Source organism: Spermophilus citellus, assembly GCF_964194105.1.
Source record: "Spermophilus citellus genome assembly, chromosome: 10".
Taxonomy (NCBI): domain Eukaryota; kingdom Metazoa; phylum Chordata; class Mammalia; order Rodentia; family Sciuridae; genus Spermophilus; species Spermophilus citellus.
The window spans coordinates 117,720,989-117,739,974 of record NC_138197.1 but is presented as its reverse complement, the minus strand read 5'-3'; the positions used below and the strand labels follow the sequence as shown (position 1 = coordinate 117,739,974).

Below are 18,986 nucleotides of genomic sequence, written 5' to 3'. Positions count from 1 at the left end.
AGTGCAGCTGTAGCAACTCAGCCACGGCCTTTAGCAGTTGGCACGGGTGTTGTATAGTGGTGCGTGGCACTTGCGCCCAGGCACCCTGGCCTCTAGGAGGTGGCGTGCTGCGGCCTAGTGCTGCTGGCCACTCCTGGGGCTCTCTGCTCCAGCTCAAGGTGCATTTGGTGCCCTTTCGCCCTGGCTACTGCACAGGCCCACGTTGGTCTCTGTGAGGATGGCCTTAGGCCTGAGCCTAAATAACTCCATTTTTAAAAGTCTAGTTTGAAACCTGCAGTCTCACCAGGCACACCCACAGAGCCCCCCAGGATGGCCTCAGACAAGTCACTTCTCCTCACCCTGATAACAGAGTGAAGCCCCTGGCAGGCTGTCCTTGCCTGATACAAGGGAAAGGTGAGAAGATCAGGGTGGAGACCACCAGAGCAGATGTTTCTGACCTCAGGGTAAATGATGTCACTGAGAAATCTGGTGTTAGCTGATAAGGATTGCAAGAGGGGTCAAAAGCCCCCAAATTTAGTATAAATAATAGAGCTGATGAACAGGCATTCAGCCAGCCAAAACAAGGATGCACTGGATCTGGAGAGCCTGATGAGGACCTGGACTGATATCCATCACTACTGTCTCAAGGGGGCAGAAGTGCGTGGACATTCTATATTTCTCCCCTTAACTGCATATGTCGCAATTTTGCCCCGTCCTGACAGCCTCCTAAACCTGTCACTTTTGTTAGAACTATTGGGATTGGGGCTTCCTTTCTCTTTCTGTTATAAGTTGATAAACTAGTAGGATATATCCTGGAATTACTAGGAATGCTCTGATCCCCAATGGGTAGATTCTACCTGAGAATGAAGCCATCACAGGGAGAAGCAAAGCTCAAACAGCAGGAAAGACAAAGGCTTAACAGGATCATATTTGAGAATCAGTAACCAAGGCTGGGGCTGGGGCTCAGAGGTGGAGCACTTGCCTAGCACGTGTGAGGCACTGAGTTCAATCCTTAGTGCCACATAGAGACAAGTAAATAAAATACAGGTATTTTGTCCACATACAACTAAAAAATATACATTGAGAGAGAGAGAGTCTTCTCTCAACTATCCCTTGTAGGAACGGTGGAAAAGCTCCTTAAACTCAACAAGCCAAAGCAACCATTTATGTTTCCGAGATTTTATTAGCAGGACCATAGGGGCCAGTCGCAGAAGAGAAGGGGGGAAGAGAGAGAGAGAGAGAGAGAGAGAGAGAGAGAGAGAGAGAGAGAGAGAGAAAGAGAGGAGAAGAGAGGAGAAGAGAAGAGAAGAGAAGAGAAGAGAAGAGAAGAGAAGAGAAGAGGAGGGGAGGGGAGGGGAGGGGAGGGGAGGGGAGGGGAGGGGAGGGGAGAGAGGGGGAGAGTAAGAGTGAGCACGAACAGGGTGTTGATATTTATGGGCTCAACGCAGGTTGAGGAGGAGCAAGGCGAGTGGGCTGCTACTTCTTCATTGGCCAAGAGTTCGAGCCACTTCAGGGACTGGTGATGCACCAATCAAAGTTCGCGCCATTCATAGGGATTGGAGGTGATGGTTTGCACGCCATTCAGTGCATCATGGACCTGAGCTCCCAGAAGAGAAGCGCTCCGGGCGCCATCTTTACCAACATCCCTTCCTTAGTGAGGGCTTATTCTGGCCACCCTATTTAATATAACCTGGTCCCCACCCTGCATCCTGATCCCCTTTGCTAGAATCTTCTTTTTCTCTTTTCCATAACATTATCAACTTTTAACACACTAGATTATTTTCTGTTTAATATGGTTGTTGTTTGTCATCTGTTTCTGCTAGAGGCTCCAACAAGGACAGGGGGTCTTGGTCCGTTTTGTCCCCTAGTATATCTGGAGAACCTAACATGAAGTCTGGAGATATGGCTTATGTCTTTCAGCATTCCATAACTGAGCTCTGTGTCCACAAACTCTCTTCGAGTGGCATGCTAGGGAGTAATTGGAGGTAATCAATCAGTTCATGCATGTAAAGTGTTTAGGATAGCTTCTACACATCATAATCATTCAAAAATTCAATATTTATGATACATATTGTTGGACAAATAAATAAATGGATAGATGTTGTAATGATTTGGATGTGGTTTGTCCTCCATGGGTTCATGTGCTGGAAGCTTGGTTCCCAGTGTAATGGTGTTGGAAACTTTAAGAGTTGGCACCTAGTGAAATTTAATTAGGTTCTTGGGAGTTCTGCCCTCACAAGGGATTAGTCTAGTTCTTGCAGAGTACTGATTAGTTATTTAAAGTGAGGTATTATAAAAAGAGTAAGACTGGCTCCTCCCTGATCTTTGACTTTCTGTATCACCACATGGATAGTTCCTTTTCTATTTCCATGGGGGCCCTCACCAGAGGCTAACCAAGGGGGCTGCCTGATGTTGTATTTCCAGCCTCCAAAACTGTGAGCTAAATAAATCTTCCTTCTTAATAAAGTATCCAGCCTCAGGTATTTTGTTACAGCAACAGAAAATAAATTAATACATACAGATTCTTCACATGAGGAAAAGTATTTCACCATTTTGCTGAAGTTGATTTGAGTAGACTTTCTGTCATTTTCAACCCAAAGTGTTTTGAATTGTGAATTGGACTCGTTTCTTCTTTTTAATCTGTTTTCCCTTTTGTCTCTTTTCATTTTCTAAGTCTGTGTTAGATCCTTTGTTTCTTAAATGTAATGTTTTATAGTAGCACCCATGGGCATTGCCTAGATCCATGGAAAAGTTCAACTTCAACAAAATGTGCAGGAGTAGAAATAAATAAGGGAACACTTCGTCATATCAGGAGGTACCCTAGTGACAGACTTTAAAGAGTATCAGCCATGGGTCAAGTATGTGATAATTTTTTAAATCTCCCTCTGAAAGTAGACCTACACTTATTTTCTTTACACTGATATTTAATGTAAGCATTGAGTGAAAATTTTGAGAAAATTGTCCAGAAAATATGAGAGAGAGAGAGGGGGGAAGAATAGGAGTGAAAAGATCAGGACATCAGACATTGTCTTTGTCCTTATTGGGTTGTGCCAGTTCCAGAACATTCTCTACCTGAAGTATTTGAACTTCCAGATTAAAAGCATCTATCAAGCATCTTGCACAATCCATAAAAAAACCTATATTGACTCACTTTATCTCTTTGGCTAAATTTCCAGAGATAGTAAAAATAAAACAGATTACACATAAGTAATCAAAAATTATAATGGTGTCAGAGTATTCAATAGCAATACTAAAAATCTAGGAAGGGGGCTGGGGATGTGGCTCAAGCGGTAGCGCGCTCGCCTGGCATGCGTGCGGCCCGGGTTCGATCCTCAGCACCACATACCAACAAAGATGTTGTGTCCGCCGAGAACTAAAAAATAAATATTAAAAATTCTCTCTCTCTCTCTCTCTCTCCTCTCTCACTCTCTCTTTAAAAAAAATAAATAAAAATAAAAATCTAGGAAGCAAAACAATATAATAAGGAAAAATGAAATGTCTTCAAACTTCTGAAGAAAATTGAATTCTATGCCCACCTTTGTCAACTTGAAAATACCATGAAGCAAGAGAACATCTCTCATGCCTCTTAAACAGCCCCTTGATTCTGAGAATGGCTTTGTGACTTGCTTTGATCAATAGAAGGTTATAAATGTGTCATGCCAATTACAAGCCTAAGCCTTAAGAGAACTTGAGTTTTCTTCTCCTGCTCCTTTTGGAAACTGTCACCACCAGGAGAACTATCCTGGGCCAGTGAGATGGATGAGAGATGGGTGAATCTGGTCACCTCCACCTACATCAGCTCACCCCCCAAAGCAACACCACCTACCTATCAGCTGGCCACAGACACACTAGGAATCCAGCTGAGAAAATCCCCAAACTGACATTCCATAGAAATATGCACTAAATAAATGATCACAATTTTGAGTTGCCAGGTTTTGAAGTACAGTGCTTTGTTACGCAGTGGCAGATAACTAATACACCAGCCAAGTTATCAATTAGGTGCAAGGTTTTTACAAAGCTGAATTTCATGCATCCCTTCATTCTCTTAGCGAATATTTTATTGATTATCTATTTTGTGCCAAGTACCAGTCTTTGTGGTAGGAAACAAAGTCTTTATTAAGAAGTCTTCTAAATGATCTTTCAGTTTTGAGCCTCATCTTCTCCTCCCACTTCCTCAGATAATGGATCCTCTTGTGCAATTTGTCTAGGCTTTCCCTGGCATAGGTTTCTCCAGATCTGCTGAAGTCAGTCAGTCACGACCAGTGTATTTTCAAACTTCCAAAGTGTTGCTACCAAATTCTTATTCTTCATTGTCTTTGTCCTTATTGGGTTGTGCCAGTTCTTTAATCCTTTACTGTCTTTTATATTATTTTCTAAGAGGAAGATTGAAGCATGTCCTTCATATATATATATATATATATATTTTTTTTTGTACCTGGGATTGAACTCAGGGGCACTCAACCACTGAGCCATATACCAGCCCAATTTTGTATTTTTATTAGAGACAGAGTCTCACTGAGCTGCTTAGATCCTTGCTATTGCTGCAGCTGACTTTGAGTTCTCGATCCTCCTGTCTCAGCCTCCCAAGCTACTGGGATTACAGACGTGCACCACCATCCCAGCTTCATTCAAATATTTATTGAAATATTATGTGCCAGAAACTGTGCTGGGTGAAGGGGCACAAAATTGACAATGGCATAGTCTTAGTTCTCAAAGTGTTTATTATCTCTTCCTCTGAAAGGCAAAGGATCATTTTTAGGCAATAGTTACAACGTAGGAGCCAAGAAAAGCAGATAAGATTAAGCCTCTTGTGATTTGAGGATGCTTATTTGACCTCTCAGCTGTGATCTCAAGGACAAAGCTGATCCACGGCTCATCTCTGTAACTCTCATGCTGACACATGGTAGAATCTTGACCTGGGTTGCATCTGAGTCCCTGACATCACTTTAGTGTTATTTAAAATGAGCATGAGCCAGTGAGATTTCACTCATGTTACCATTTTAAGCAAGACTTTTGAAGGTTAGGACTAGATATTGTACATGGTCCAAAAGCTAAAGAGAAATCGCTAATGTCACACTTGTTGGTAAATGCCGAAGTCTGGCTGGGCACGAAATAACCGAGCCACCACAAAGCCTTGTAGATTCAAACAGCAACTCTTTATTCCCGAACTCACACCGACACTCTACACACACTACCTGGGAATACACTCCCTCCACCGGGCTCCGCGTGCCAATTCTCTCAGAACCCTGTGAGAACTCAAGGGGAACTCCAAAGGAGCGGTGCCTGAGGCAGCAGGATCCGCCCTAATCCCAGCAGGATCCGCCCTAATCCTGGAGCCGCCCTATTCCCAGCAGGATCCACCCTAAACCCTAAACCCTGAGCAGGGTCACCTTTCAACCCAAAATGCCATGCGTCATTTCTACTTGGCTATGGCTCTCAGCAGGTAAAGATGGCACCTGGAGCACTTCTCTTCCGGGAGTTCAGGTCCATGAAGCACTGAATGGCGCGCAAACCCTCACCTCCAATCCCTATGAATGGTGCGAACTTTGAATGGCGCACCACCAATCCCTGAAGTGGTGCAAACTCTCAGCCAATGAAGAAGTAACAGCCCACTCACCCTGCCCTGCTCCTCCTCATCCTACATTAAGCCCATAAATATCAACACCCTGTTCACGCTGGCTCTCTTACTCTCCCCCTCTCCCTCTCACCCACTCTCTCTCACTCTTCTCCCTCTCCCCTTCTGCTCTCTCCTCTCTCTCCCTCTCACCCTCTTACTCTCCCCCTCTTCTCCCTCTCTCTCCCCCACCCCCTTCTCTTCTGCGACTGGCCGCTATGGTCCTGCTAATAAAATCTCGGACAGGTAAACGGTTGCTTTGGCTTGTTGAGTTTACGGAGCTTTTTCCGCCATTCCTACAACACTGTACATTTATTAATAGAAAATATAAGTCTCTGGTCCAAGACCTTATCATCCACTGCCTATACCATATTTTCTCTTGGATATCTTCAAGACATCTCAGATTTTACAATTCAAAAATTGAATGCATAATTTTTCCCCTCAAAATTTTATCCCCTCTTGTTCTTTCTGTCCAGATATCGTGGTGCATGCCTCTCTAATCCCAGTGACTGGGAGGAGGAGGCAGGAGGATCACAAATTGGAGGCCAACTTCAACAAGGTAGTGAGGCCCTAAACAACTTAGTGGGATCCTGTCTCAAAAAAAAGGACTGGGATGTAACTCAGTGGTAACGCACCTCTGAGTTAAATCCCCCAGTACTCACCCCCGCCCCCCCGCCACACACACACAAACACATACACAGACACAAATCTTGTTCTCTCCGAGCTCTGTATCCTGAAGAAGGATATAACCTTCCATCCAACTAAACAGCCTAAAGTTCTAGGACTTACTCTTGACATCTACCTTTCCCTTATCTTCTCTATCCAGTTTATCACTTAGTTCAGCTCTTTTTACTGTTTAACTATTCTTCCCTCCCTATTCCCCAGTTCTGGGGATTGAAACCACAGGTGCTTTACCACTGAGCTACATCCCCAGCCCTTTTTTTAATGTAAATTTTTTATTGATACATGACAGCAGAATGCACACATCCCTTTTTAATTAATTTTTGAGACAGGGTCTCACTAAGTTGCTGAGATTGATCTTGGACTTGTGATCAGCTCCTGCCCAAGGCTCCCAAGTTACTGGCATTACAGGTGTGCACCAGTGCACTTTCAAATCCGTCAAATCTGTTTGCACTTCTAACTATCTTTCAAATCTGTCTACTTGTCTTCATATTTAATATAACCTCTTGCTTGGACTATGGCAATAATATTCTTTTTTTTTTTTTTTTTGGAGGGGTACTGGGGATAGAACTCAGAGGCACTTGACCACTGAGCCATCTCTCCAGCCCTATTTTGTATTTTATTTAGAGACAGGGTCTCGCTGAGTTGCTTAGCACCTTGCTTTTGCTGAGGCTGGCTTTGAACTCACGATCCTCCTACCTCAACCTCTCGAGCCACTGGGAGTACAGCCATGGGCTACCATGCCTGGCAGCAATAATAGTCTTGTTCCCATTTTTCTTAATCCCTTTTGTTATAATAATCAAAGCTTCATCCCTGGGTTTCATAAATTGACTTCCAAACCACTAATGTATAATCGAATCAAGCCTTTGTTAAAGCACACCGGTGGCGACTGACCAGAACATAAAGCTGTTCCCCTGATCAGCCCCAAACAATTGCAAGGGCGCTCCTATAAGCCTGAAAACCACAAAAGGGATGTTCGGGGGTCTAGCCAATGCAAGCAAGCCAGATTACAGAAGCGGGACAGTGCAGTCAAGCGGAGGGAAGCCTAACCAATCACAGCCCAGTCACCCCAGTTACAGAAACAGAGCCCCGTTACCCTAGTTATAGAAAAAATGCCCCATTAGGTAGTTCTGTGATCTTAAAGGTTTCTATAGCAAAAGGAAAAAAACATCTTGCCCCAGTCATGACCCTTCTACTTGGCATGGCTGCTTTATAGGATGAAGTCATAAAACAAAATGGAGTCACATTTGCTTCTACTATCACACTTTAAGCTCTCCTTTGATATTGCACTCAGATGTCTTTTCAAAAGGCAAATCTGATCATGTCTTTCCTTTTTGTTTCTACCTAGAGTTGGGATTCATTGGCTTGATTTGAAATATTTAAGAGTTTCACTTTCTTTTATGGAATGGTTGGTCCCTTTGGGGGTTCACCTCTAAGCTGCAGTCAAACTCCTCTATAGTCTGCTCTCCTAACCCCAAGAGGCACAGGCAGAGGCACAGGCTGGTGTGGGATAACAGAAGAGCAGTGAAAGGGAGACCTAGAGGAGGGAGTTTATGTGCCTTTTGTATCGGAAAAGGCATGCAAAGCCCCTGGCCGGGTCTTTGTCTCTTGGTGTACTGACACTTTTATATCATCAACCTGATAAGGAATCAAAGTGAGGTCTGAGTCAGCAAAGAAAAGCATCCCAAGTTTTGGAAACCCCCTGATGGCTTCCCAGTGATCCTCATGTAAACAAAAATTCCTTCGCTCTGTCAAATACCTGTCATGCCTGGGCCCACTTACTCCTCCAGCCTAACTTCAGCCCCCAGTCCTCACTCCCTGTACAAGGCCCACATCCTTCTTTCACCACCTCAGGACTTCTGTTCATGCTGTTCCATTGCCTGGAATGCCTCTCCACTGGGTTAATGCCTCCCATCCTCCAGCCCACCTCTCTGGGGAAAATGCTCCTGACCAAGTCAAAGTCCCTCCTCTCAGAACAACCTGTCCTCTCCAAAGCAATTATACTGGTTGGCAAGCCTCTTTGGGATTATTTGATGAATGGCTTTCTCCCCCAACTGGGTGGTAAGCTCATGAGTGCAGGAACTGTGAATTCTGCTTACACTTGACTCCCCAGTGACTAGCCAAGTTCCTGACCCAGAGCAAGTTCTCAATACATATTTGTTGAATAAAAGGATAATAAAATAAATGAATATGTAAATGAATGAAGTAATTAGAGATATTCTAGTATCTGGAAATTTCCAAGATATCTATTTTAAATGGCCCCAAACAACAACCATTGCTGGATTATTTCATTGTTTATTCTAAAACTGCCATGTCCGTGCCCCAGGTAACAATTTATACAACATGGTGCTTAGGTCCTCAAATAGATCCTATGATATTAATATGAATTTGTGGCTCTAAGCCATAGTTTGGAGAAGACAAATACTATCTTCTTACCACATTGAAACATGGTTTCAATCTCTTAGAAGAGATCACCAAAAAGCAAGCTGTGAAAATTTTATACCGTGGACCTAATTTTACATCCTAGTAAAAATCTGATACTGTTTGGAAAATTCAATAAGAATCTATTTGCAGACTTAATTGGTGTAAAGAACTTTTCCAGGTTACAGGTTACCCAGCTTTGCAAAAGCAGAGCTCAAGACCCATCTCTCCCTGGTAAGCTTAAAGGCGGGTGATGAAGAGGTGTATAATTTTCACCATCATGACATGCTGAAAGATATGTGGTCCTTATGCTTAGAGTAGGATTGCTTTGATAATTATGAGGATGTGATTAAGCTTCCATCTGATGATAGAAATAGCTAACACACACACACAGAGAAGAGCTAACACTTAGTACCAACTATGCCAGGCAATATTCTAAATTCTCATTTAATCCCCATAACAATTATAAATGATGTTGGTACTATCATTTCCTCCAGTTTATAGGAGAAGAAACTAAAGCACAGAAAGATGATATAATTTTCCTAAGATTATACTAAGGGCTTCTGGCTGCAGAGCTCACCTCCGCACTGTTTGCTATGGTCCCCACAAACCCTGTGGCTGCTGAGCACTTGAAATGTGGCCAGTCAGGATCCAGGTGCACTGTTTGTGTGAAATGTGCACTATATTTTGAAGACATTATGAAATACAAAGAATATCTTATTAATAATATTTCAATTGATTATATATCTATATGATAATATTTTGAATATATAGGGATAAATGTCATTAAAATTAGTTTCAGCTATTTCTTTTCTTTTTTGTGTAATATTTAATTCTATTTGTATCTACTTTGATTGGACAGTGCTGGCCCACACTCACGCTGCGTTGGCCCTTCATGGACAATGAATGCCTGCACTTTATATAGGGCTTTTAGCAAAGTACATGAACTATCAGCATGAATGATGCATTGTAAAATGGGGAAGAGAAAAAAGAATAGAAATAATGGTGCCACCCCCAGTTTATCAGCACTAAAATCCCGAATCAGGGAGAGACGTTAGCTTTTGTCTTTAGCACATAGAGCTCTGCAGTGTGATTCATTGTCTAGGACCCTTCTCATTTCTAGACTCTGTCCTGGCTCCAGCCTTTGCAGACTTCAGCAACCTATTGACATCTTCTTGTTCTCTTCTAGATGGGGGGGGGGGGAGAAGCATCCTTCCTGATGATTTCTCTTTGTGCCTGTTAGCATTTCCCTATATCCAGAAATTGTATCTATTCATGGACTTGTTCTTTTTTTCCTCCTCAGCTTTATTGAGTAATAATTGACACATAAAAATTGCATTTATTTAAGGTATACAATAAGATGCTCTGGTATAAATATACATTGTGAAGTGATTATCACAATAAGCTAATGAACAGATCGGTCACCCTGTATGGTCACCTTGTTTCGTGTGTAGTGAGAACACTTAAGATCTACTCTCCTAGCAAATTTCAAGTACACAATACCTCTTCATTATAACAAGTTATAAAGTTATGAAAGCTTTTTTTTAATAGAATATGAGGAAGGCTCTATTATTATCTCTATTTTCAGATTAGACAATAAAATATTGCCTCGGCGGACACAACATCTTTGTTTGTATGTGGTGCTGAGGATCGAACCTGGGTCACATGCATGCCAGGCGAGCGCGCTACCGCTTGAGCCATATCCCCAGCCCATGAAAACTTTTTAAAAGACATTTGATAATAAAATATTTTGGTGTGTGAATGAAAATAATATATAGATTCTTCCTCCTTTTTACTACACATTCTAGAGCACCCTATGTGCAGGCCAAACCAGAAGACATTCCTCATGGAGGTTGCATTTTAACTGAACCAGTATTCACCAGGCCCTGCTATGTGTTAAGCACTGAGGGTGTAAAAACTGATGATCAAGGTTTTGCCTTTAAAGCAGGTCATAGGGAAGAAAAAGTAAATTTTAAAGAAATCACTGTCATTACTTTGATTACCACATTAAAACTCCTAGAGCATTCCTGAGGAAGTGGGGGCAGTGCTGTTATTTCCATTTTTCAGATGAGGCTGTGTTGCTGAGAAATGAGCTCCATTGCTAGGGCCGGGCTGTTAGAAAGTGGTAGATGCATACACCCCACCCCAGATTACTCTGTTACCCTGATCATTGGCTCTCCTCAGGGCTGCCATGAGGAGCTCTGCCCAGATCAGGGGGAGGAACTCTAAGTAGACCTCTGTGTTCTCCAACATGGTGGCCACTAGCCACATGTGGCGATTTAAACTGAAATTAATTACAATCAGCTAATACAAAATACTCAGTTCTTTATTGGTGACAGCCTCCTTTTAAATGCTCAATAGCCACAAGTACTTGGTGGCTGCCAAATTGGGCAGCATAGAATAGAATGTTTCCCTACAGAGAATTCTACTGGATAGTGCTGCCATGAATTAATTTTAATTTGGTATTTATTAACAAATAACAATCCGTGCTTACTAAAAAAAAAAATTACTCTAAATGAGGCCTTATTTAAACCTTCTAACAATTTCTATGAGGAAGCCTCTATTATTATCTCTATTTTCAGATTAGGGAACTGAGGCCAGAGGAGTGTTGTTGGGATCTGAATACAGTTAGTCTAGTGCCAGAGTGGGTGTCAGTCCTCCTTGGTGTAGTCCTTGAACCACCACAGGCGGCAGCAGCAGCAGCACCTGCTAACTTGTTTGAAATACAAATCCTTAGGCCTCCCCAGAACTGATGAATCAGAAGTTCTTGGTGGGATGTAGTTGTGTTTTAACCTCTGCATTCTGTTGTGTCATATTCTGTGGCATGCCTAGAGTGCTGCTCGGCCTGGCTAGTAGTATCTTTTATATATATAATATTTATATTTATCTCTCTCTCTTTCTTTCTTTCTTTCTTTCTTTATTTATTTTTATGTGTTGCTGAGGATCGAATCCAGTACCTCACAAGAATGAGGTAAGCGTTCTACCGCTGAACTATAACCCCAGCCCCTAGTAGTATCTTTTAATAGGAGAGTATGTGTCCAACAAAAACTTTTTTACTGGAATACAAAGAATAATTGCTAATGAATGTGTACTGAGCACTCATCCCATAGCAGATTTGAGGGTCCATTTTTAATCGAATAATCTAAATGAGCTAATTTATCCATTTCTACACAGTAAGAGGATTTTGTTCTGTTTTTTTTTTTTTTCCCCCCAGGACTTGGGCTTGAACCAAGTGCACCACTGAGATACATTTCCAGCCCTTTTAAAATTGTGAGACAGGCTCTTTGTAAATTACCGAGGCTGGCCTTGAATTTGTGATCTTCCTGCCTCCACCTCCCAAGTAGCTGGGATTACAGGTGTGAGCTATCCCTTGGGCGCAAATTAGTTTTTTCGTTCTCTGTTGCTTGATCATCTCCTCCTTCTCCTCCTCCTCCTCCATCACCACCTCTTTCTCCTTCTCTCCTCCTTCTTCTCCTCCGGCTCTTTCTTCTTCTCCTTCTCTCCCTCCTCCTTTTTCCTCTTCTCTGGATCTCATTCTATCAATTTTTTAAAAATTCAGCCCAAGGCTGGGCATTGTGGCTCATGCCTCTGATTCCAGCGACTTGGAATACTGAGGTAGGAAGATCACAAGTTCAAGGTCGGCTTCAGTAAGTGAGACCCTGTCTCAAAAGAATAAGACGGACTGGGCATGTATCTCATTGGTAAAGCACCCCTGGGTTCAATTCCTAGTACCAAAAAAACAAACAAAACCCTAAAATCTTTCCACATCAAAAGATATATACCTTAGAATACACCAACCTGACCTGAATTTCTGTCCCTGGAGGTTTTAAAACAGCAGAAATTCACTCATTCTGTTACATTCTCCCGTGTTACATGTCTTTATTGACATCTAATATGCATCAGGCATTGTCTTAGGCGACAAAGAAGAGACAAAGTTCCTCCCTTTATGAGGCTTTTATTCTTAGTTTCTCATTCAAAATCTATATTCTTATACTGTTTGTGAAGAGAAAAACAATAAATAAGCAGATAAATAAAAACAACAAATGCAACAGGAAAGATTCTGTGCTAGGGAATAATCATGACCTCTCTGAGATACCTTGAAGATACATGAAGGAAGGAAAAAAACCTGTCATTCAAAGAGCCTAGAAGTTGGAATTGCAGACAGGAGCAGGGACAGTATATGCAAAGGCCCTGAGGTGGGAGTTTGGCTAGTTCAAGGAATTGACAGGTGGTGGGTTATAGGGGAAGGTCATTTGGGAGGGCTGAGCTAATGTTGGAAATACAGGAAGAGGCCAGATCATGCAGGGCCACATAGAAAGAAGTTTGGATTTAATTCTAAATGGGATTTTATGCTTTAACAAGGAACAACAAAAGATCACGACCTACTTGTGATCTTTTACAGATTTTTTTAGTTGGTTATTTTTTGCAGTACTGGGGGTGAGGATTGAACCTGGGGTGTGCTACCACTGAGATACATTCTTAAAACATCTTTTTAAATTTTATCTTATTTATTTGTTATTTTTTGAGACAGGGTTTGGCTAAGTTGCCCAGGCTGGCTATGAACTTATAATCCTCCTGCTTCAGCCTTTGGAGTTGCTGGGATTACAGGTGTGTGCCACAGTGCAGTGCTTGACTGAAATGAATCCTTTTCCACACACATCTCTGTATGTATGTGTGAATGTATCTGCAAAAATATGCCTCTCAGTGCCATGGGTGCTACTTGTAATCAGTGTCATGATCTTTTGCAGTTTTAAAAGATCCTTGATTTTAAGAGCCAAGAGTGGAAGAAGGAAGGATAGTGGCTGTGTCCACATGCCTGATGATAATGGAGATGGAGCTTAGAAGATAGATACAAAAGTATTTCGGGGGCAGATAACTGTGTGCTCAGTACCTGATTAATAGGTAGTGTATAAATGTGTGTTCAATAAGTGAATGAACAAATAGATATTTCTCTAGGACTTATGATGCCCCTTTAATGCCTATTTATTGAACAAATAAACCTGACAAGGGGCTGGCAAGAAGCTTCTCTGGTAAGAGAAGCTTACCAAGCTTCTAAGAGAAACTCTAAGTTTTTTTTTTAATTTTTAAAATTTGTTTTAATTAGTTATACATGACTGTAGAATGCATTCATGTACTTTGATATATCATACATAGATGGGATATAATTTCTTATTTTTCTGAGTGTACATGTTGCAGGATCACATTGGTCATACAGTCACATATATACATACAATAATAATATCTGTTTCATTCTACTGTCTTTCCTATTCCCACATCCCCTGTCCTCCCCTCCCATCACTTCCCTCTACCTAATCTAAGGTAACACTATTCTTCCCTAGTATCCCCACCTTATTGTGAATTAGCATCCGCATATTAGAGAAAACATTGGGCCTTTGGTTTTGTGGGATTGGCTTATTTCACTTAGCATGATATTCTCCAATTCCAACCATTTACTGGTAAATGCCGTAATTTCACTCTTCTTTAAAACTGAGTAATTTCCCAATGAGTATATATACCCTATTTTCTTTATCCATTCATCTCTTGAGGGACACCTAGGTTGGTTCCATAGTTGAGTTATTGTGAATTGAGCTGCTATAAACATTGATGTGGTTGGGGCTGGGGTTGGGGCTCAGCGGTAGAGCACTCGCCTAGCACATGCAAGACCCTGGGTTCGATCTTTAGCACCACATAAAAATAAATAAACAAAGGTATTGTGTCTAACTACAACTAAAAATACATAAATATTTTAATAAAAAACATTGATGTGGCTTCGTCACTATAGTATGCTGGTTTTAAGTCCTTTGGGTGTAAACCAAGGAATGAGAAGGCTGGGTCAAATGGTGGTTCCATTCTCAATTTTCTGAGGACTTTCCATACTGCTTTCCATAGTGGATGCACCAATTTGCAGTCCCACCAGCAACATATGAGTGTGCCATTTCACCACATCCTCAGCAACATTTATTGTTGCCTGTATTCTTGATGATCGCCATTCTGACAGGAGTGAGATGAAATCTTAGTTTTGACTTGCATTTCTCTAATTGCTAGAGATTTGAACACTTTTAGTGACAGCTCTAACTTGTGGAGTGCCTTTTGCCTTTTTTTTTTTTTTTTTTTTTTTTTTGGTAGAACCCAGGGACACTTCACAACTGAACCACATCCCCAGCTCTTTTTATCTTTTATTTTGACACAGGATCTCACTAAGTTCCTTAGGGCCTTGCTAAGTTCCTTAGGGCCTTGCCAAGGCTGGCTTTGAACTCACAATTCTCCTGTCTCAGCCTCCCAAATTGCTGGGATTACAGGCGTGCACCACCACACATGGCTCCATTTTATTTTTAATTCTGAGACAGGATCTCCCTAAATTGCTGAGGGTTTTGCTAATTTTCTGAGGCTGCCCTTGAAGTTGCCGTCCTCCTGCCTCAGCCTTCCACATTGCTGGGATCACAGGCATGTGCCCTGCAAGTGGCACTTATGAAGTGCCTTTCATGTGCCATTTGTGCGTTTGTCAATTCATCCTCACAAGAGTTCTATGGGGGTGGGGGTGCTATCATCACCCCTATTTTACAGCTGGGGAAACAAACTCATAGATTCTTTTAACATATTTATTCCATAAGGGTTTGTTGCAGGATGCCATGGATTAAATAAGCACCAGAACTAATATTGGACCCGGGTCTGTCTGATACTGAAGCTCATTCACTATTACTGGGTTATGCTGTCTCTAATAAAAATAAGAAAATTGAAAAAAAAACCAGACCTTCCCTCAATCTGCTCTGTAATTTATGTGACAGTAAGTACAAAATGGGAGGTGGACAGGCTCAGTTCAGAGCACAACATAAGCCTGCAACCCTGACCTTTCCTCCCTAACTCAGAACACTCATCTGTATGACACCAGGATCTCTTGCCATGAGTGGAGACAGGGAGCTGGCTGGCTCCATGCGTCTGCATTCCCACTTGCTGTCCCCTGGGTCCAACTGCTTGCAGCTCCCTGATATTAGGTCTCGATGGCTAAGTCTGGCCTGGCACCAGGGAGAGGGACTCCGAGGCTCAAGGAGCTGAGAATTCTTGCTGGCCGCTGGGAGGGCTAGATAACACCAGAGAGATGCTGGCATGCTCAAAAGAAGAAGCGCTATTTTGAGAATATGGTCAAGTAATGTTTCACAGTGGAAAAACCAGTGGCACTCTGCAGTAGGATATGACCTGGCATGAGTTATAGCTCAGGCATCAGTGCCCTGGGTTTCTATTTTTATCCCTAAACTTGCAGTTGGAACTCTTTAAAAGGCTGGTACCTAAGAAAGAGATAAAAGCATCTTTTTTTTTTTCTAATATTTCTGGAAAATATCAGAGTTTAAGATTGAAAGCCAACCTGTTAAATCTATTATCAGATGATAGACCTGGATTTTAAGATATGGATTTAACATAAAGGAACACAACACAGCTATTAAAATAATGATATGAAGTTTTATTTGTCAACAAGGAAACAAGTTCCTGCAACATTTTTCTGGGCAAAAAGATGGTTACAAAATAGAGTGCATACCATGGTGCCATTTTGTAAAATATGTACATGTTTTTTTATTTGTATAGGAAAATTTGAGGAGATATAAAATACATTAATGTGGTTATTGTGATTTTTATTTATATTTTATAAACTTTTAGCAAGAAGTTTGAATTATGTGCCTAACCAGAAAGGTTAAAAAAACAGGGGGCAGGGGGATGCAGCAGTTTCTGTATTGAAGGAAAAAGATGGTGGCCAAGGGACCTCTCACCAAATGCTTGAGGGAAACCGTGAAGGGTGAGGTTGGGGTGAGGCCCAACACCTTGGCTAAGGTTTTGTTTCTAATATTCTCATAAAAGAAAGTATTCTATTTCTAAAATTGTCCCCAGATTGTTTATGTTATGTTGATTCGATGTGAGCTATGGGTTAGATTTATAAATGTGGATTCAAAGAACATCCACAAAACTCTTAAGAAGAAAAAGAAAAATTAATCAGCCATTGTGTTCAAAAGTTTAGTCAGTGCACTGGAATGGATTAACATTGGACACTTTGGCTGGGACCAGAACAGCTGTTTTTGTAAGGTTAACAGATGTCTACCAAAGGCAGACAGTCTGGGAGAGGAGAGATGATTTTTTTTTTTTTAAAGAGAGAGTGAGAGAGGAGAGAGAGAGAGAATTTTTAATATTTATTTTTTAGTTCTCGGCGGACACAACATCTTTGTTGGTATGTGGTGCTGAGGATCGAACCCAGACCACACGCATGCCAGGCGAGCGCGCTACCACTTGAGCCACATCCCCAGCCCCGAGAGATGATTTTTGTAAGACAGGAGATCAAAGAGCTTCAAGCGCCTTGACGGTGAGAGTTAATGGAGGCCACTCAGCAGAGGGAAAGCAGAAAGCTACTCTCAACGTGTGCCAGGGCAGAATTCATCTGCCATGCTCATCTCCACTAGTTCCTTAATCTAGGAAGAGGGTTTTTTTCCCCTTCAGTTTTTTCCTCAACTAGATATACCTAAACTTCAATTCATTTAAAGAGCATAATAGTTTTTTTTTTTTTTTTGGAACAGGAAATTGAACCCAGAGGGTTTTGACCCCTGAGCCATATCCCAGCCCTTTTTAAGATTTTTTAAATTTTGAGACAGGGTTTCACTAAGTAGATTAAGGCCTTGCTAAATTGCTGAGGCTGGCTTTGAATTTGTGATCTTCCTTCCTCAGCCCCTGGAGTTGCTGGAATTACACGTGTGCGCCATCATACCCAGCCTACCATAACATTTTGGGTAAGTAGTTAACCTAAAAGAGCTTGTCACCCAGTGGCCCAGGAGACAGAGGCAGAAGGATGTTGAGCTCAAATCCAGCCTCAGCAATTGAGCAAGGCCCTAAGCAACTTAGGGAGACTCTGTCTCAAAATAAAAAGGTCTGGGGACGTGGCTCAGTGGTAAAGCACCCCTGCCTGGGTTCAATCCCTGGTACCAAAAAAGAAAAAAATTAAATAAAAGCGTTGGCCTTTTACACTAGCATTTTGCAAGATTTAAGAATATGTTAAAGATTACACAATTACACCTGGTGTGGGGTTGCATACCTATAATCCCAGGGATTTGAGAGGATAAGGCAGGAGGATTGTGAGTTCAAAGTCAGCCTCACGCTTTTCAGGTGTTCAGAGGGCCTGACTGCGGGTCTCTTTGCGGCGGCTGCACTAGAGCAGAGTCCGAGCTGCGGCGGCGCGAGTCATGGCTGGACAAGCATTTAGGAAGTTTCTTCCACTTTTTGACCGAGTATTGGTCGAAAGGAGTGCAGGCGAAACTGTAACCAAAGGAGGAATTATGCTTCCAGAAAAATCTCAAGGAAAAGTATTTCAAGCAACAGTAGTAGCTGTGGGATCTGGCTCTAAAGGAAAGGGTGGAGAGATTCAGCCAGTTAGTGTGAAAGTTGGAGATAAAGTTCTTCTCCCAGAGTATGGAGGCACCAAAGTAGTTCTAGATGACAAGGATTATTTCTTATTTAGAGATGGTGACATTCTTGGAAAGTACGTAGGCTGAAACAAATCACTGTTGAAATGGCATCCTATGAAGCTGCCCATTCCACTGAAGTTCTGAGATCTTTCATCATGTAAATAATTTCCATGTGTCTTTTATAATAAACTGATGATAATCTAATAACAACAACAACAAAAAAAAAGTCAGCCTCACCAATTAGCAAGGTCCTGAAGAACTTAACGAGAACTTGTCTCAAAATACAACATGAGAAGGCTGTAGATGTGGCTCAGTGGTTATGCGCCCCTGAGTTCAATCCCTGGTATACACACACACACACACACACACACACAGACACAGACACAGATTATATGATTATACATTTAAATATGGAGCACAAAGTCCTATATGGATGTTATGGACTGAAGTGTGTCCCTGCAAAATTCATGTTGAAATCATATACCTCAGAATGTGACAATAGCATCAATGCTGATGTAATTAGTTAACAGGAAGTCATGCTGCCATTGAATGAACCCTAATCCAATATGACTATTATCCTCATCGAGAGGAGAAATTTGGATACATTTTTGACACACACAGTGGGGAGACAAGGGGAACAGACACGGGGAGAAGATGGCCATCCATAAGCCAAGGGAGAGCCTCGGAGCAGATCCTCTTGCTGCCCTCAGGAACCACACTTGTTGACACCTTGATTTTGGACTTCTGGCCTCCAGAATTATGAGACAGCACATTGCTATTGTTTAAATTATTCAGCTTGAGGTACTTTTATGGCTTCCCCAGAAAACTAATAAAGATTGTAAGATATCCTAATG

The 18,986-nt window shown here is 41.8% G+C and overlaps 1 protein-coding gene across 1 annotated transcript; it reads left to right on the top strand.

Moving 5' to 3' along the window:
* The first annotated feature begins 17,831 nt into the window (after positions 1-17,831).
* Positions 17,832-18,298, top strand: LOC308657672 (10 kDa heat shock protein, mitochondrial-like). Its single transcript, XM_081309589.1, has one exon. It carries the CDS (start codon positions 17,911-17,913, stop codon positions 18,217-18,219), a length of 309 nt encoding a protein of 102 aa, XP_081165715.1. The 5' UTR covers positions 17,832-17,910; the 3' UTR covers positions 18,220-18,298.
* Positions 18,299-18,986: the final 688 nt, after the last annotated feature.